The 20,979-nt window shown below is 38.6% G+C and overlaps 1 protein-coding gene across 4 annotated transcripts in view; it reads right to left on the bottom strand.

Moving 5' to 3' along the window:
• Nucleotides 1–20,979, bottom strand: part of PIK3R1 (phosphoinositide-3-kinase regulatory subunit 1) — a 59,615-nt gene that overhangs the window by 20,486 nt on the left and 18,150 nt on the right. For 3 of the 4 annotated variants that reach the window (XM_074813570.1, XM_074813572.1, XM_074813574.1), the window contains 5 exons: nucleotides 6,519–6,611; nucleotides 4,720–4,794; nucleotides 1,515–1,646; nucleotides 420–621; nucleotides 141–220 (listed from right to left, as the gene is read on the bottom strand). In XM_074813570.1, coding sequence (XP_074669671.1) covers nucleotides 141–220; nucleotides 420–621; nucleotides 1,515–1,646; nucleotides 4,720–4,794; nucleotides 6,519–6,611 — 582 coding nt within the window. Of the gene's footprint in view, nucleotides 1–140; nucleotides 221–419; nucleotides 622–1,514; nucleotides 1,647–4,719; nucleotides 4,795–6,518; nucleotides 6,612–8,925; nucleotides 9,032–20,979 lie in introns of all 4 variants that reach the window. The other variant, XM_074813573.1, reaches the window with a different exon arrangement.

Raw genomic sequence — 20,979 nt, 5'->3', positions numbered from 1 at the left:
ACTTAGTTCTGTAATTATGCACTTTTGGATTAAGTTTGATGACAAAAGAAAAACAACAAGCATATACTGTCCATAAGTTAAATTTTAATATTTAAGAAAACAATGGCATGTAACTTTTTTAATAAAAAATATTTTTTTACCTGGTAGAGGCTGTCTCTCATTCCATTCACTTGTGATTAAAACCTCTAGTATTTTTATGTGGTGTTCAGTATTATCAGAGCTGCAAGAGATGGATTAGGCAGTAAGAACTAGGAAAAATGCAAAAGTTTACATTAGAATTATTCAAAAAACATTGGAAAAATTTACAACTATGCCCTCCACATTAGAAATAAGGTCAGAAAGTTAATTCATTAAACTTACTTTTGTATACAACTAACCCATATTTATAGTACAAAATAAAGTGCAGATGATCCACGTACCTTGCTATCTGGAATTTGAAAAGCAGAGGGCTGAAAATTTCAGCCAGAGACCTTGCATTCAAGAGATTTTTGCTGGAGGCTTGACAAACTCTGAGGAAATGTTTGAGCAAATACTGGAGTGTGACCCAATACTGGGGAGGTATATTTGGAGATCTGATGAGTTTCTTCAGCAACTGTGCGTATTCCTCTGAGCTCTGCACTTCTGCAAGCAAACAGATAAAAAGCTCTTGATATCAGCACAGGAACATTCCACAAGTAAAATGAAACTATATATGACTCCTTTGGAAGCATCAATTGTATGAAAAAAAAAAAAAAAAAAAATTTCTGTCCTTCATTAGTGCCGTCAGACTTCTTTCTTCTTTTGAAAAAAAGTGAAATGCTTAGAGAAGAGTAAAGAACAAGTATTTAAAAGTCAAATGGAAACAGATATGCATTTTGGTAAAAACCACAATGTGTTCAGAGTGTACTGGTAGAAGGCTGTCTTGTGTTTAGTGTCACACATGATTGGGTAATTCTGAGATGCACTAGATAAGTCTCACAGGTGCTGTTCTAACTTTGAAGGTTACCAGTAACAATATCCTGTCCTGAGATATATAACAGAATACTTGGCCCACAGGCTGAAAGCCTATAAGCTGTACTTGTTTGACATGACCACTGTAGATGGTGAATCTTACATGCATGTATTTCTCACTTCATAATCTGCATCTCCCAATGTACTGCAGAACACCATGACCTCTAATACATTTACTTTGTCAGCACTGATAAAAAGTTAAAAATTAGCTTTCTGCATACACATAAGTCCTTGATTTTTCCCCCCAGTTTTTCTATAGTTATTCTGCTTACTAAAAGGAAGAGAACTGTGCTATCCCTTATATTTTCCATTATGTTTACCTAAATAGGTAACTAAATAAAGCATGTCTAGATCTGAGTTAGAACAGCTTTCATCAAAAGTGGTGAAGGTATACATGTTTTCTGAGATGCTGCCAGGTTGTGCAGAACCTTCCCTGTTCTGTGGGTGACAGCTGGACGACTGGATATTCAGAACCCCAGTACAAGCTTTTTTGTCTGACATTTGAAATAATGTGATAATCATACCTTGAGCTACAGAAATCATGTCACTGTAAACAGCTGCTGGAATGATGGGATTTGGCAGGTCCAGGAGATACCTCTTGAGAGCATCTGATAAAGTGTGCACATCAAATGTCTCTAAATCCAACGAAGAGGCATCTAAAGGGAAAGAGCGACATACTTTTTAGACATTTGAAATTGGAAAAAATATACAGGCTTATGATATTAGGGTTTATACCAAATCAAAACTGCTAACTTATATCTGATTTACAGGAAATAACTCTTAAGAAAGAATGTGAGACACCAAGAAACATTATTTGAGGTGAAGAACACACAGTGCTCAACACCATGCCCAGGTCTTTGGCATCTGATGAACCAAATTACTTCCACAGCTGTGTGTGGCCTTCTGTCATATACAGTGCAGGGCTGAACTCACAATAATGGTAGTGACTTGCTGCATATTGGCAATGTTATGGAACATCAGAATATTTTTAACAGGTGTCTGTTCTACCTGTAAATATTTTGTGTAAGAAGCAAGTATTAGTCAAGGGTTTGGGCAAATGCAGCTTCTCTACTGGGAGCTACTTCTATTATGACTGGAAGTTTGATTAACAACATGGGGCTCCAAGTCTGTAAATATTCATGTGAGGAAGTCGAAACAAATATACACATGCAGAACTGGGTGCTTGGTGTTTTATGCAACTGTTAGGATTTATCTTGTAAAACCTGATATCCTTCCAGGTTATTTATGACTTGGGCTAAGGTTTGGAAGTGTCACATAAAGGACTACTTGTTAGTGTTAGAGCAAGGAATATCAGCAGCAAAAATAAAAACAGAAATGCTTAATTAGTGCAAGCAACACTAGGGTTCATCTTAAAACATGAAACTCTGGCACAGTAAAGTCCTACATGTTTACAGAAAGATCCACATTTGGTACAAGAATTTAGAGGTATTACTGCTGACCAACTTTCTAGGATAGCTAGCTCCCCTGGAAAGTAACTGCTGAACCTATTTGGCCAGTTTAGACCAAATTCAACAGGGAGGTAGAAGAGTCAGATATGTGGCATATGTGGCGTGTCTACACATACTGTGAAAAAAGGCAGCCAAGAGGGTGTAGTGAGAAACTTAGTGCTCTTCCACCTCCTGTCTGTTTTCCACAAAGGAAAGCTTTCAGTATGAGCTCAATTCTTATCAGACACCAAAGAATTTGCATGAGAAAAAAAGGCATTATGAATGGTTCCAATGATAAAAAACTTGCAGTGCGGGTATGAATTCTACAAGAGCAATTATGTGTCAGAGAATCCAACCACAGATTCGTAAGAAATAGTTTTCAAGAGTCTTGTTGCTCACAGGATGTTTTTTACTTCACAAGCCAAGTTAAATCCTGTTCTTTCCATGTTGAGCCATTCTCTGAAGAGTATTCCAAATTATTATAATGAATACATGAGTAAGAATAAACTTGTGGTATTCTGCAGCTCTTTGGGTGTAATGTCATAAACAGACCTGAACTCTTCCATCTGCTGAGCTGTCCAGATGCAAGTCAGCTTTGATTTTGGAGCTCCGCTCCATAGCACTGTGTGGAAGCTAACAGGCAGTTATCCAATTAATATCGAGACCAACCACTTTGAGACCAACACTACCTTTGCTCTCTGAATTAGCAGTCTGCTAATTCAAAGAGAGTAGGCAGAGGAGATGAGATCTGTCTGTATCCATGTATCTGGACACTCACTGCACCGGCTCTGTCCTGGAAAATTCTGATCCTATCTTAAAGAGAACTCTGAAAGATACACTGTTACTAAGAAATAAAGTCCTGTTTTCTTTTCTCAAACCTAATTAAATTTCAAATAAGAATACATGTAAACCACAAGTTCTTGATCTCAGGAGACAGATGAACCTTTCATAAAAGCACATTTCAGTTTAGATACTTAAGAAGGGACTCACATAAATTAAGAGATACATTCATATTGGTGCTATAGAAAATCTTGATTTCTCTGTATTGGAAAATATAATTACAATACTAAAAATTTGGCTTAGGCTGCTAGCACCATGTGCATATCTCCTCTCCCTGCTTGCACTCATATACTTTTTCATTCCTACCACATTCAGCAGAGGACCGGATGCACTTTTGATTTGAAGGAACAGACAACTCATAGTATCATCTCTTGTTCATTTTGTTAATATTTGCAATTACTAAAAATGAAGAGAGCTAATTCACAGTTTGAGTTTGCTTCCTTTGTCTGTTTGGCAACATGGCATGTAACCAGTTTCATTTTCTAGCCCTTGTATTTTTGTACTCTTTTATGCACATGGAAGCTCACACCCCACACTGCACCTCAGTTTGCAAAGGTGTGGTTAAGCACTCCTCCTCCAATAGCTCCTGATCTCTCGTACTGAAACTGTGTGTTGCCATGCCAGTATATTCTGGCCTAAAGTAGAAATAAAGAGTACCAGAAAGAGAAGGAAATATATTTCAGGAAACTTGAAAGGGTATGTAGTATAGCTGCATTTTACCGTCCAAAACCTGAAAACCCAGCCTACTGCAGAAACATTAATTCAATTCTCTCTTTCCCTTCCAGCATCATCTCTGTAGCAGGCAGGGAATATGCAGCTATTGCTTCCCCACCTACGGGACTGAAAAAACGCAAACACAGAACAGTATGTAAACAAATGGCCACTTGTTTACAAAATAATGACCTGCAGCATTACAGGAAAAGGTATCTTTATCTTGCTTCTGAACAAAACGTTTAGATGAGATGTTGGGGGATATGGTGTAGGGGAGAACCTGTAGAGTAGGGCTGATGGTTGGACTCGATGAGCCCAAAGGTCTTTTCCAACCTGAATGATTCTGTGATTCTGTGAAAACATCCTTTCTCTGTACAGTGAGATTGTCAGTCCTTGAACAAGCAAGTGACCAAGAAATGATCAAATTAATTTTTCATGGAAAAAAGCATGCAGTGAAGCCATGAAAAAAAGACAACCTGTAAAAGTGGAAAATACCTTTTATATTAAGTGTAAAAGTTAGAAACCTTTTTTAACTTATATTTGGTTTTTTAATATTATATTATTCAGAACCAGTGCATATATTTTTATATATATATATTTTTTATATATATATATATATATATATATATATAAGCATATATAAATATAAGCTGAGTAGGGGAGCAAAGAAAAGAGGAGCAGTCTGACCACAAGATCTGACTAGATCTTTAAGGAAGAAAACTGTACTTACCACATTCAAGAATTTGTCTTAATTCTGCTGAGCTGCTTGAGCCTTGTGTTCCATACAAAGTTGAGCACTCCAGACCTTCAAATCAAAATCGATGGGATACATTAATATTCCAGTGACTGTTGTCATAACACAACATACTTCTGTTTTCTTCACGTAAGTACTTACAGTATAAATTAGCAACATTCTTCCAACTACCACCTACCACATTACAGAATTCGATTGCTTTTTAAGGCTGTAAGACACCTCTTTATACAGGCAAACTGCTGTGTCTGCATAAAGAGCTGGCCAAGGAGGATCAGAGATGCCAGCAGTCCCACATATCCTGTACAACTCTATACGGGCTGACTGCAGAAGGCCAGGGCTAGGAAACAGATTCACATACCTCGGGGAATAAAACACCTTCCAGAAGCAACATGGGAGCCAGATCTTCCTTTACACTTCCTTTACATGCCAGCTGGAAGCACCAGGTCTTCCAGGTGGATAAGAACTGAGCAATCTGAGTCAGGCCACCCCACAGGAGTGGGACAGGGACATGACAAAAGTTCTAACACACCCTAATTAGCCATAAAGATTTAACTGAGACTTCTAAGTTACAAGCATGCCTAACCGTTGGCACCCTATGCAGTCAACAGAGAGTCCCTTCTATGGGACAGGCAACCCTTAGATCACCTTTGACTACCCGTAGAGCTCGTAACCTCAGAGTGTATGTAGGGTGAGTGTCACATCACTGGTGTGAGAGAAAATATCTGTATATGTCATATAATATGTCTGATAATCCACCCGAATAAAAGACACCAATACAGTGTTTTTATGTGAAAGATACTGTTTACAGCTTCCCTACTTCAGTGAAAACAGAGAAGACACAAGGAAGGAGACCTTATGCAGGGATGCAGAGCACCAATGATTTAATAGTATCAGTGGCATTTCCTGGAAGCAGTAGCTGCTTATGCAATGTGTTGCTAAATAGTGGCCCTTCTCACTGATATTAGCAAGCTCCTACTCGTTCAGGAAAGGCCTATATTCTCTTAAAGTGTCAGAGCAGTATGTGAGAACCTATGTCCCCAAGGACAGCAGCCCGAGCCTGATCAGAATACCGCTTTACCTCTCGCTCCCTGACAGTAAGGCCACTGAACGAGCAGGACGCACTGAGCTGCTCCTTACTGCACCAGGACTATGAAGGTGACATCAGGGGAGGAGCCAGGAAGAGAGAAATTGGACAAAAGAGGAAAGACATGGTAGAAGAAAGGGGAAAGCTTCAAAAGGATGGAGAGATATCAATACAGGAAAGCAGGAGAGAAAAAAAAACATAAAAAGAACACTGGCTGGGTCAGCATATAGCAGCAATAAAGAACTGGCTCCTGAAGCATAGAAACAGTTCTTGTAACCTTTTCATATTGATTCCCTCTTCCTCCCCGCCAGCTTTGGGGCTAAATATTACTTGTTTGGCTGTGTATCCAATTCAATGTTATGATGGCGTTTCTATAACCAACTTAAGGTGCTTATCGGTTAGAAAAAACAAAGCAATACCAAACCCTTCTTCCTTACTTTTCAATAATACTTATATTAGTTGAATTATTAAATGTCATTTGAGGCAAGCTTTGTTTTTGCTCCTACAGTCCAAGTAGCATCTACTGAGCAGAAATCAGTGCAACAAACTTTAACTAAAATTATTTAATATCTGTTAAGCACTGTGATGCACTAGCAGCTCTAAAAAGGGGAGATGCTAGCTCTGGATCCGATGCTGCAGTCTTGGTTCACATAAGTAACAACGAGCCTTGGTAGATCATTCTTCAGCCTACCTTTCTTTTCAATTGTCTCCACTATCTTGATAAGAATTGGTGGAGCAACATCAGGAGGTGCAAACTGTTCCGTAAGATCTGGAAGTGAAAAAGCTGTAAAAGAAAAAGAAGAAAAATAAGCCAAGCTACAAGTGAATGCAATTTCTGTTTATGAAAGTCATGACACATAATGCAACCAGTTAATTTTTAAGAACGGAACAAAAATCCCACTTGCCAGGCCTAAACATGAACACTCCACAAGTAATCAGAAAGCTGAATAAAAATTGTGATGATTGCGTTTTTATGCCATTTCCTTTTAGGGACCTCAGTCAGTCCTAGAATCACTCTCCATATTGCCTAGGAAAAGTAAACACAATAAAAGTTTGCAGTATATGGACGGAAAGAAATACAATGCAAGGAAGAAATGAAAAAAAATCTTTTGGTCTGAAACATTTACATCCAGTGTGCACCAGGGATCTAAACACATCACCATCTGGAGGTGCTGATCCCCTGGGTAAAACAGACTTACAAAGGCTTGAAATAGCAGTGTTTCACATTCATACAAAAGTTCAGTAACTTCTGTTTGCTTTCCATTTTCAAGAATAATACTATTAACACTATAGTTTTCTTGAAGCAAGAATTTTCTTTTCTACAATGACTAGTTAAGCATAAATAGCAGTATAATCAGAAAGGGGCATTTTGCAGATTCAAACAAACCTACATACATATATTATACAAAGTCAATTTTCATGCAATCCAGTTTCTTCCCAGAGAGAACAAACTGTATAAAAGAATGTTCTGGCTCTGTGATGTGAGTGACGATCTATCTCTAAATGCACTATTTTTGCCAAGAGTAATTCAAAAGTTTTAGAGCAGTGCTGTTTAACTCTTGGAAAGCAAGAATGTTTACATAAAGATATTATTAAACTACTGCCAGAAACATCTGTCATACTTTGATGGATTATGATTGATAAACAAAGCTTAACTACTGAAGTAAAAGTTGCCAGTTGCCTAAGCAGTGGTGATCTCTGCCCAATTTAACTCACCACGGACCACACAACAGCAACTATGAATAGAGAGTTTTTAATGAAGAACTTTGAGATAGCCAAAAGATTAAATATACCACAACTGAGAAAGAGAAAGCAGACAGTTTTGGTGGAGAATTCACCCTATTTTGGAAGCAACAATTAGATAACTTTCTAAAAATGCAAAGAATTTAAAAGTGTTAAGACAGCAAGGAACATACAGAAGAAGTTTGGAAGTGCAGAAAATTAAGGATAGAAATGAAATACAATAAATAATAATTATTTAAGAACTAGTAATGGAAGTGGAGCATACTGGGACACTGAGACAAGTCCCTTGCAAAAAGCAGCAGAATGATGGTAAGATAATGATGGAATACTTTCCAGTCCATTCATAACTGAGAAGGACATTAGAAAAACATCTGTTAGTCATAACAGTTTAACTTAGAGGTCCAGAAAAGAAGCATTCAGGAATCCCAAAAGAGTTGCCTAAGCAGATCTCTGGCCTGCTGATGTTAATTTTTAATGACGTGTAGAAAATCAGAGCAATTCCTGGGGATCAAAAGACTTCTAATGCCTGATCTGCACTCTGAAAGTACAAGATGACTACATGCTAGTTACATTATCAGTCCTGGGCAAAATAAAGAAAAACTTGATACTAGACTCATATGATAAAGCAGTAAAAGACAGCACTGTAACAAAGGATTGTCTGCACAAGCTTTTTAGAGGGTAGGTTCTGTTAAAAACCACACTACTTCCTTCCTTGGTGGCACCTTAGTTACTGAAAAATGCAAATGAGTAGATATAATAAACTCTAAAGTTTTGCCAGATAATTGACTTAGTATAACACTGTGATTAAAAGCTAAGTTCAAAGGAAGCACATGTTATATAAGTGTAGCTGACCAGCAAATCTCCAAGTATAGTTATTAATGCAGAACAAGCTTACTCAGGGAAGGAATGGACTTTTCATCTCTTCACATCTTCAAACCACTTTCAGATTCCACCTAGAACTTATTTTAGCTTCACATTGCATGTGCTTTATCAAACACAAGTTGGGCTCAAATGGCAGATGCTGCACTCCAAGCAGCCTCTGCTGAGGCATGCTGAAATACAGACCATTTGATTTGTAATATTTGGATCAAATAGATCCTTTTGACCTCAGACCATGAATCTAATGAAGGCAAAGCTACTGGAAGAAGAAATGAAAGATCAGATCAGAGTCATATCAAAGGGCATGCTATGAAAATACTCAAATTATGAGATACTAATAGACTCACAGAATGCTAAGGCCATAAAATGCATCCCTTGCATGGTAGCAGAAGAACAGGTTTTAAGAACAGAGTTTACATATTTTTACTTACAAAAGTCACCTTCTGCTCCCTAAGGTAGCTAGTTACATTAAGTACCTTTCTCCCTCTTGCATAACTTTTGCATCACCTCTGAACAAAGATGCTCATCTCATAATTCCAGCTGGAGGCAGCATGTAGCAACAGTCAACAGCCTAAACTGAAACTGAGGAAAGAAAAGAGAGATGAGAAGGAGAAACCTGACAGACATTTGAAACATTTCAGGTGACAGTTCTGCAGTTCAGGGATAGTGCATCCAGGCTACTAAGCAGCAAGAGAGAACCATGCTTTCTTGCGTTAAGCAAACTGTGTCTTGAAATGATGCCGGGAGATACACTCCAAATACCTCTTAACAAGGTATATTTAGAAAAATAATACCATTTCCCACTAGATTTAGATTTTCTGAATGAGGGATGGAGTCCAAGCAAAGCAAAAAGGAGAACCCAATGTCAAGGGAAGACTTCAGTTCATGGGAAGAAGTCCTTGCAGGGTGAAAAAAGGCACTACAGAAAATGGCTTGCCTCCAGGGTACATAAGGAATGGGGTGCATGTAGACCATACCCAATTACCTAAACAAGGAGCACCTCTTCATGCAACCTACCTGATGCTCCTTGCTTTTCATCTACACTTTAATCAGGATCTTAGCTTATAAACTAGGTTTGATCATAATCTGCTACTGAAACTCTTTGTTATACAGTATTCTTGGATCAATAACATTCTTAGTGAAAGTGAAAGAGTTTAGGAAGCTGCGCATTTACCTTTGTATTTGTGTAAAAATCTATAGTATGTCCACAGAACATATGTATGTAAATCAAATGTCACACTGGTTAAAAGAAAAGATTTCCAGCACTACTCTGCTACCCGAAAATATGCCATTGGAAAAATATTAAGATTTTACGAGTTCAGAGGATTTCTGATGTCTCTTCCTCCCTATATCCCATTCCTTTTTTGCTAAATGCTATCTACCAAAGACATTGCTGAACTTCCAGATATGAAGAGAGCCTTTAAAATAATGACAGTACATTCCATAAATGTCTAACTATAAAATACTTGTGTATTTGACTCAAAACTCAGGATATTCACCTCTCTTTTAATACTGTACACACAACTGGTGAGTGTAAGCTCTACAACAAAAGGGCACACGCACATATACACACATAATGGCAGGTACAAAACATGCAGTTACCTTCAATGCAGCAATGACAGAAGAATACATCTAAGTCACACAGTTATAATGCTCAGTAATATTGAAAAAAACATTAACTTCATCAGCATATAGGAGGTGGCATTAACAAATTAGAATCCCACCTGTTCTAGGATTTCCTACTCATTGCGCCATCTCCAACATAATTAACTCATAGCATCATACTAACTTGCACTTTAAACTTCTCAACTTTTGCACAGAATAGTAAATTGTGTTTATTTAAAGGTGAAAGGCCTCACGAAACACGCATCTGTCAGAAAAAAAAAAAAAAAGACTTAACAGTATTTGTAGACCTGAAACCAGTTTATAACATTTACACAGGAAGACAGCCCAATTTGGGAACAGTGTCCTTCAATTTCAAAATGCTGAGAGGAAATGGCAGGGGCTAAACTGAAGGAAACTACACCTAATTTTGGAAAAAACCCAATCTGACTCCCAGATTCAGAATACAAGTTATCCTTAAAAAAGTCCTGATTCTAGACTAGGTGTTCCAGAAGAAAACTCAGCATGCATATTAAGCTTTATGGAGGAAAACTTTTCAGATAGGCCAGTTTTAGTAAAAGAGAAGCAAACAAAAGCTTACATGCAACCTACATTTAGTACCTGATTTCAAAAATAGCTTTGGCTTTGAAGCATGCTGTAGCACAGCACAGAGGTTTGGAGAACCAAATCCACTCTTAAGAATCTGAGCAACTTTGTAGATCCCTTTGCTAGAATCCAGTATCAGTTTTTCACTTAAAGCAATCATTTTCCCTCCAGATTCCTGTAATTTTTTTAAAATTCCACGGTCTCCAAAATATTACAGTTCTCAAAAGCTGTCATACGGGTTCCATGTCTTCTTTCTAGTCACAAGTCTGGTAGTGGGTCTCCAGATAGTAAGGAAGCTTCTGATGACACGTGATAAAAGCTGGATTTTCTACTACCTCTAATTTTACCTTGCCACAGTGAGAACCAATGAGATGAACCACAAGCTAGGGTTTGCTCCAATCTGCGAACTCTTCCCTCTCCCTGATACAGACAGGCCTGAACAGCTCTAAGGCAATGGCAACGTGTGGGAGATGAGAGCATATCTTACGTTCAAGCGTTGCCAACAGAGCTACAAAGTGCAAGATGAAACCAACACACAGCTGCACCTTTTGGAAGGGATCTCACTTTCAAGTTAGTACCTGGCAACAACAAGTGGAAATTTAAAGCTGGAATTTGGCTTCAGATGCTTCTGAGCCAAATCTTTCATTACTGCTAGAAGAACGAAAATGAATATTTAGTGTATATATATATATATAACTTAAAATGTAACAATACACACCACGGAGAGGAGTTTAATTTCCAAATATTTTATAGGAACTATATACTAACATTACTTGAATTGAGCTTTGAGTCAAGATTACTCCATACATGTTCTTCTTTCTTCAGAAATACTATTTAAGTTTGAGCATACATATTGCATTCGATGACAACAAAGTTCCACATAAAAGTCTAATATTTGAGAGCTCAGGTCTTAAGATAATCACAAATGGCTTATGTGGATGCAGATACACTCTCTATACATGCAACTGCATGCACTAATACAGTGAATTATGCATTCACAGATTTACCCATATCCTTGTTTGAAAGTCATAGAATATGTCCAAACATGAATGGTTTGAGCAGCACTGAAATTAACTATAATAAACATAAGCATATTAATCAACACAGAAGAAGAAATGAAAAGGTAAGGGTCAAGCAAGTTGTGATAATGCCTCCAACAAGATTAGCCAGCAAACTATAAAGAAACAATGTCTGACTGAGCACCTAAAACTTTTGCCAGTGGCACCATCAGTGGCATAATGCATGACAAACTGTAGACAATGGAGGGTTTTCCACAAAGTTCAACACCCATGCTTACTACTGAAAATTCTGGGAAACATGGGAGCTTGCTTTCTTGATTGAAATGCTGTTATTTCAGCAGTTATGTATACTACTAGGTATGGGAAATGAAAAGATTGTTCCACTACTATAACCCATCTTCCTTGAAATAGAATCTGCACTTCAAAAAGGATCCATAATGGCTGAATTTAACCACCTGTCAGTATACAATGTCAAATTCAAGTGAAGACACATTAGGAACAAGTGCAGTTTGGCATTCCCGGACAGCCTTTAAGGCTGTGGCATGAATTGAGGGGAGTCCCAGGTACTCCTGTGTGCTGACTGCTACTGACCCCCAGACCGGAGACAGCAGTGCTTCAGGAGACTGCACTGAGAACATACCAAAAGCCATGCCTGTGGAAACATGAGTTCAGATCATGTAACACTGGAAAGCACCAGAAGGTGCCTCTGCATGGGTGACAGCACGGCGCAATGCTTGTCATGGCCCTGCCGTGGCAGTTGGTCCAGATGCAGAGCTTCAGCCATTGTGGCCCTCTCAGCACCTGCTTTCATCAGCTGGGGAAGAAAGGCCACACAAGCCTCAAAACGTGACAGAGAGTGAAACGACTCTTACTGACACATCACTCCTAACTTTTAGCGAGAGGGCATTTCATGGTCCATTTTATGTTTCTTTATAGTCTTAATAAGCAGCAAGTTCCTGCAGAAACTTTCAGTGGAAGAGTATGAAAGATTAAAAACTCCCCAAACCCTAGGGAGAAAGTTTCCACAGAAATCTGTGCTTTGGGTTCAATGCCAGACCAAGACAGAAAAACCTGAGTCTGGTATTACAAATAAATACTAGAGAGAAATTCACTCTGAGATTTGAGGACCATAGACTTGCCTTGGCATTTGTAATTTCAGAGAGCCTAATAGCATTTACCAAAAAACAGGCAAATAGAGTGTTCAGAACTGCTCAGCTGCTATTAGCAAAAGGTGTTCACTGGGCAAGGATGAAGGACAAGAAAGTGAGAGCAAAGATGAAGAAGCTGATGCCACTGTGTGTCTCAAACTGAGGACTGCAATAGATAGCAAATTCAGCTGCAACCGTTGGAAGATAAAAATACCTCTTCTTAGACCCTACTGAACTGAGATGATTTGATTTGGCTATTGTTAAATTCTCCTAGAGGCTGAAAGCATCACTGAAAATGGCAGGAGGAAGAGCTGTTCAGGGCTCAACCACCTTCTCCAGTATTGATTTCATTAGAAAGATTTTAAAAGACAACACTATTCATGGAAAAATATGAAAGAGATTTAAGTTTCAGTGAATTAACACATCATTACAAGTGGCTTAATAAGTCTGTCTACTATTACTTGTCTTTCATTTTTATTAGATGACATCAATCAGGCAGACTGTGGACTCAGAATACCAAGAAGCCTTGGCAGCTAAAGGAGAATAGATCTGAGAGAAATTAAGAAAGGTGAAGACCTTCCCAGCAGGAAAAAAAGGAATGGCCTGGCCTACCAATGCTATAAGCTCACAAGAAGCCCATTTTTATGGAGGCAGAAAAATGTCTGTGAGCCAAGATCTATTGCAATATGAATGACCCCAAAGCTATGAAAAGGAATAGGGAAATGATGCCTGCTGGTGACCTTGCATGACTGGAGTACAACCGGGAAGCTGCATGAAAATACTGTCAAGTCTAAAATCCTTCAATACTATGTGGCCAGCAGAGTCTACATCTTCTATCAGTCAGTAGGTGTTGGATATGAACTAAAGGACGAAGTGACTTCATTCAGATGTTCTGTGTTAATGGTACACTGAAGAAGATTTTAGTCACAGAAGGAAATACAGATCTGTACTGAAAAAATGTTTTATCAATCAGCTGTCACTCCTCTTTTTCCTTTGTCTTCAATGGAGAAACACCTGAATAAAGCAGAACACCCTTCCTAGGGCATCTTACTGAGAACATTTAATTCTGACAGATAAACAGTACTCTGTTAATATGCTTTTGGACTTCAGATAGCTTTTTTAAGCATCCATATTTCTGCTGTGATCCTCTATCAGTAATACAGAGTGACAAGAACTTTTCCAGGGGACTTATTCCAAAGGATGATGACTACAGTTCTCACCAGCATGACCTTCTGAACTCCAGTCAGTCCCAGTGTATCACCCAAAACACAAAGCCAGCATCTCCAGAATCCTCTGCGTTGAGGTAGGTACTGACAACATCACCTATAAGCTTGAAAAAGGGCATTTCAAACTGACTTTTGTAGAAAAATGTATACCGCTTGTTTAATATATGTGGCACTTAACTGAACAAGGCCAGGCAGTCACTACTGCAGGAGGACAAATATATGTGTTATGATTAGGCCATTTATAGCCCAATCCACTGAACCTAAAAGGGTCAGAATAAAAACTGAATGTTACTTCATTTTATCCTGGCTACACATAATACGTCAAAAAAGACACAGTTACCTGTGTAAGTCAATGCTGTAAGTGACACAAGTCAAATACTTTGTCTAGATACTTTCCAGGGTTATCAGCACATATATGCAAGCAATGATCTGACTGATAAACTATCATGTACATGGTGATTATGCAGGAAGTTTGGGGGGCCAGGAGAACTAATTCTTCTCTTCATCCCCATTCATAAAGTTGCACCAGCTGCACTCTCACAGCTAAGGAGAATAAGGGGCAATTATGGGAATAGAAGGGAAACAAGCCCAGGCAAATACAGATTAGTGTAAGAAAATAATCTATAAACAATAGATGGCAGAACTAGAGAGAACAAAGCTTTGATTTGATATAGAAAATCACACTTTATGATGTACCAATTCTCCCAAAAGAAATCCGGGGTCTCTTTACCCTTCTTAGTTTAGCTGCACAAAGAAGCAGAAAAATAAAATCACCAGCAACATAGTGTAGAGTACTATATTCCTTTATAGTAGTTTAATACTTCTAATAGTGGCTGCTAATCATGTTTCACACTTATTAATTTAATGTTTCACAGAGCCCTATTTCTATCTGTTGAAAGGGAAGTGATACTGTCTGTACCAGGAAGGAATTCTGTACATAATATTCTATCAGATTAAACCTCAGTAACTTTATGAATTATGAGCTGTCAGGCACTTTTCTCATCTGCTACAGAATATACTTCTTAGAAAAAGGAGCTATAAATAAGACAACAGATGTTCTTTGTTGGCTTCAACTGAAGCACAGATAACTTCTAAAAAGCAGCCTGTAGTTAAGACTGTTGTAAAGATAGTATTTTGCTTCCCTCTATGGGTGAGCTTTTGCAATGCTCCTTTTCAAACTAGAACTGAATTTAGGATTTGAAATGGCTGCAGCTATTTACAGTTAGCATTAATATAACTAGTGAAACAAGCAGTCCTATTCTGAGGAAAAAATACAAGGCTTATGAAAAAAATATTAACTAAGTGCAATATTCTGGCATGCACTACACTGAATTATAATGTCATACATAATGTATAAACTGTTTTGCAAAAGAACCTCCCTCCCAAAACCCAAGGAAGAGATGGGAAAAACCACCTGCTTATCCAACTGTTCTTTCAAAGAGTTGTGAGATAAGCAGAAAAGGTAAAACAAGAAATAAGCAAGAATGTAGCAAAAGATGCCTTTCTTCTTCTAAGTAGAGGAGGGCACTCAATTAGCTGAGGACCACAGAGGGGGCCCAGGACTGACACCACTGGTGCTGAACCCCAAGCAGGCTGGCACTGGGGCTTTGATACTGCCAGTCTCCAGGAGAGGTGTGTCTCATCTCCTTCCCATGGGTCTGGAGTAAGGGGCACAGCTAAAGGCTTCCCATGCTTTTCTCAGGGGTGGCAGACTGATGTGTAATTCCCTTACCCCTCATTCTCAGGGATCACCCCAAACCCTGTGTGACGTGCAGAGGCACAGAAGGTAGCAATGCTCTCACAATCCCTAAGAGCATCACTTCAAATGGAAGAGCAGGTCAATGTCTCTAAACAGAACAAGACAGCGTGGTCCTCAGAACTTGATTCTGAGGGCAGAGAAAGAAAGTATTTTAATAAGACAACACCAATTTTTCACGTCTTGTTGACGTCTGCAGGTTTCCTGCCAGCAGTTTTCAGTCAGAGAGATATTAGCAGATGAGAAGTAAACTGTGGTGTGGGTACCAAGTTACTGCATCCCCACAAGCAAGGAGATGACAACAGAGGTGACAGTAAGGGAAGGACAGGACAAGGTCAACCAAGAAGCTAGACCCAGTGAAGTGCAAAACACTGCCTTTTTTGTCAAGTGAGGCTTGTTATATTCCCTCCTCCTCCTTCAGAATTGCTGCTCAGGGGTAGAGAAGAGCTAAGCTCTGCAACAATTTGAGTAATTCTGCTCAATTCTCCCCAGAGATACTAACTGGCAATGAAAAACTTACCATTCCAGCTTCTGGCAGTGGTTTGACATGAAACCATACATGATTCAAGAAGCAGAATATATGACACTGAATATTCAAGCATAGTGTGGACAGTGCAGGTGTGAGGACAAACAGCAAGTTCCAATGGCAGCTGCATCTTGTGACCTACTTATCAGGTTTCCAGAGCAACCCTTCAGGGTTATTGTTGTCATTAAACATTCAGATTGCAGTAGTAGTAGCAGTACCTAAAAGCCCTTACCTAGAAGCCCTTATCACAAAATTGTTACAGTTCTCTATAAACAAAAACTCTCTTACTGGTCTTGTGATTAACTAAGCTATCTCTTAGAATTGAAGCCGGCTGCCTTCCCACAAACTCTATCTTATCTCTCCCAAGGAAATTAAAGCCATGATATTCTATTAACTTCTGCACTCCAGACATATTTTTTTTTTAAAGGAACAGTGAAACAGGCAGTGGAGAGTCATGGTGAGATGATTTCAATGACCTCCATCAGGTAAAACTTCACAGATGGAGCAAGTTCCTGTGCTGAAACTGCTTTTACCTAAAAAGCAGTGATGTGTATTTCCTTCTGAATAGTTTGGCACTAATCTACAAAGATTTTTAACCTCAATTCCCTTTCCACATAACCACGGTGATGGTTAGTAATGGTGCTCGAGTTGCATCTGCTCTTTGGAACCGAGACAGGACTGCTGGATGGACATTCACTGTGAGATACTGGAGATGCTGGAACTGTATCATCAGGAATGACCTGTCCCACCTGTAAAGGATCCCTGTTCCTACTGCTGTTTGCTTTTTTTGGTATCATGAAGTTGCTTCTTATGCAAGGCCATGGCTGGTTTGTGATAACTCTGCTTGAGAAGCATATTTGAAAACATTATCTTTTTATTCAATAATCATAATACATAAAAATTCAGACAGTAAGTTGTTTTGCTACCTTTTTGCTGTGGAGAAACCAATGGGGGAAGAGATGTCAACAAATCCCCCTCAAACTATCCACAGGCAAGCAATCTAGAGGAAAAGAATAAGCTCTTCACTACTGCAAGAAAAAGATAATGTGTATTACTGTGCTTGAGAAGTCAAGTTGTTTAGATCTGGAAGATTTACATAAAAGTACTGGCAGAAGCTGCTGACAGATAAAAGCCAAAACAGCTCCTTCATCTTTTGGGAATTATGGGAAACATTTGTAAGTACACAGAAAGTTAAAAATAATGAGCGTATAGCAGTCACCCAGAAAAAAAAATGCAAACAATGGTAACAGCAGTCCAGCATCAGAAGAATTTTTTATTCTAGAAACTAACATATTTCAACTCAAGCCTTCTTTTCCTCTTCTTAAAAAAAAAAAAAAAAAGAAAACGAGAAAGAAGAAAAAGTTTAGGGCTCTAGCTGTAGCAACAGAAATACAGCAATGCTGAAAGGCAATCTTACAAAAAAGTAAAACTGGGTTAATCCTTACAGCCATTAAACCATAGGCTGATCTGACACAGATATAGAAACAACAATGTTATTAGGAAATTCCTGAACTGGATCTACAGAGTTAATCCCACCATCGTCTTTAGTTTCAGATGAAGAAGAAAATTCTAAGTCTGTATGTAATAAGATTTTTTTCACCCATATCATCCACCTGTTGAGATTTCTCTGCATACCAATGTCAGCATTATTTTCTCATTCCAATATAATTCAGACTACTAGATGCTATACAAAAAGAACGTCACGGAATATGAAGTACATGTACTTAATGCACAAATTTAAAGACCTCTCTTCCATAAACCAGTTTGTTCACACCCCACTGCTGAAGTAACTTTAATTTAGACTTTAACAGTTAAAGTGGTGAATTAATTTCATGGACTTTTACAAAGCAGTCAGGGTCTCAGCTGGCTGGCTAACTGCAACTGGACAGAGACCTTCATTTGTGTACACTGTGTTGCAGAAATTCGTATAGTGCAAAATCTGTTTATAGGAAGTGTAAAAAAAGAATTGAAGATAACAACAAAGATGGTGCTAATGAAAAGCTAGCATGAAAAACTGGCTATGTTTTCACACCACCATCCACAAGCCAAACATTAACTGATGTCAGGGTGAGGAGGTATGGAACAGGATTTCAGTCTGTATTGGGAGTATTCATTTGCAAAGAGACTAAAAGCAAGAGGCAAAGCCTCTCTAAGAGAACCCAAGCATAATTCTAAGTACTTCAACTTAGAGAAATCCTTTTGCAACCTCCATGCAACCCTACAATGTTAAAGAGTTTCTTGGGGTCTAAAACAAAGAAAAATGTGTCCCTCTTGAAAACAAGCAGTGTGTGGACAGAAAAGACTGAAATAGCCGAAAAAAATATTTTGTAAGTGGTCTTGGAAAGCCTAAACTGCAGAGGGGCTGGGCAAACTAAAAAACTATACACATCTTGTTAAAAACTGACATGTTCCCTGTGATTTTTAACTCAGGTAGATCAAATGAAAGCTGCTCTTCCAGGGAAGAAGCCAGGGAGGCAGAACCTCTCTTTGTGTTCTCTACAAAGACCCAAGAGTTGATCAAGAAGAACTCTGACTTGCTTCCCTTCCTTGCCTCTGCCACCAGGGAGCTGCCCTACACTGGCCTACTCCAGCACAGGGGAAAGTGCTGTGGACATTCTTCAACTTCTGTGTAGAAAATTCATGGGGCGCAGGATCATGCTGAAGTTAACTGCCTCTGAACTGTAGGGTTGTACTGAGTGTATAAATGAGAATTCTAAGAAATACTAATCTGTTGAATATTTATATCCGTTGAATATAAAGAGCTTCTACAGGTCACACAAAAAAAACTTAAAACAGTTTTTTCACCATCCTGCTCCTGCCAAGAAAGTTAACTAGTCTTCTACCTAACCCATCCATATTTGAAAATATAATGGCAATATCTATCAATACATCTATCTCTAGTTCCACGTATGTACAAACAGAACTTAAAGCTACAATCACTCAGTTGTTTCAGTATCTTGATTATAGGTTGCAATAAAGGAGTAAAAATACATCCCTGACTTGCACAAGATGTGATCGAACATGTGAAAAGGTCTTCCAGCTATGACTCAGTAAGAAATGGGTGGAGGTTTGTGAGGCTGAAAGGCTGTTGGCTGGAAGGAGTAAGCCTTCTTCCACACTGGCCAGCAAGGGCTAGGAATTGGCTGCTATTCTGTCAAAAGGCCAGGCATATCCCTGTTGTTTTCTTTCAAGAAAGAAAAAATTTTAAAAACCCTGAAGTCTTATATGTTACATGTCTATTTTTGTTATTGTGCTCCAGAGGAATCTCTTGGGCATCTTGCCAAAAGAATGAACCAGCATTACCTTTATCTGGCCATATCAGAAGGGAACGCCTCCTTCTCATTTCATTTTACCTTTTTAAGGGAATTTATTTATTTATTTAAATGTGGGCCATGCCAAGAAGGGAAAGGATGTCTCACTTGACTCTCAGATGGAGAATCCTTCCGAAAAAAGTTCCCTGTCAGGAACAGAATGAAGAGGAATGCATTAATTTTAAACTGACCTGATTTTTCTAACAGGCTTATGACTCCCTGCTTTTAAGCATAGTGCACATGAACTGACCGCTATATCAGAACAAGCATCTTTCTACCTATCTGTCCCTCTGATTTTACCCTTTCAAACTTGTGCATGAAGCTGGAAAAACTTGTATCTTAATTAGCTCAGCTGTGGCATCTTCAGAGAACTTTACTGAAGCTTTTACAAGATAAAGCTCCTCAAAAATGGTAGATTCAGCAGACAGCTGGCATAACTCACCTAAGCTCTGCTATGCTACCACCAGGTACCTAATTCTTGCTGGTCTCAAAATTGCTAAACAGGAGCCTGCCACCTCCCAAAGGGTTCTAATATTTCATGGTAAATGTGCCACTAATAGATTCTTTTAGAGGCATCAGTATGAGCAATCATCTAAATCTAGGTCTTGTTTTAAGGAAAACACTTTTTGTTTGTTGGGTTTTGGGTTGTTTTTTTATAATAGCATATTTCTTGATCTCTCAAGGGGAGCCAGCCCTTCTGCTTCTCTTTTTCTTGTGTTTCACTACATCAGTCAACTTTCCACCAGTCAGCTTACCACATTTCAAACCTTGCTCTCAAACTGAGAAGTCTTAGGAGACAGAGCAAGGCAGCTGGTTACTGTAATGGCATTCAGCTAGGAATAAATAATGCAAAGGACCAAGTGAATATTCTAATATGTGCTGCCTGAGGTTCAAAGGGACCCAACTCAAGCAAGAAACTGCGAGGCCACAGGTGTAGACTTCTCTAGACACATACACTCAACTTGTTTGGCTGTTACTTCCAAAACCTTGCAGGATAGTTCTAAACTACTATGTATAAAGACTGGGTTGGGTTTTGTTTTGGGGTTTTTTTCCCCCCAAAATAGCTACAAATTACATATCATTAAATTACATGCAGAAATTTAACATATACTGAGAGTAAATACTGTAGTCTTGCAACAAGCTAATCGAGACTAAGAACAAAGTTTCAGCGCCTATTAGAGAGTCCAGTTATGCCACAGTCTGACAGTGCTTTGTAAAGCTTCAAAGCAAGCTGCGTTTTTTTTTGGTTTTTTTTTTTTTTTAATTTAATTGGAGTCAGGAAAACAAGCACGGATTAAAGATTTCTGTCAGGCTGCAAACAGGTGACCAAATCATA

Source organism: Strix aluco, chromosome Z (assembly GCF_031877795.1).
Source record: "Strix aluco isolate bStrAlu1 chromosome Z, bStrAlu1.hap1, whole genome shotgun sequence".
Classification (NCBI taxonomy): Eukaryota; Metazoa; Chordata; class Aves; order Strigiformes; family Strigidae; genus Strix; species Strix aluco.
Note: the sequence above shows the minus strand (reverse complement) of the source record. Positions and strands in the feature narration are given on the sequence as shown.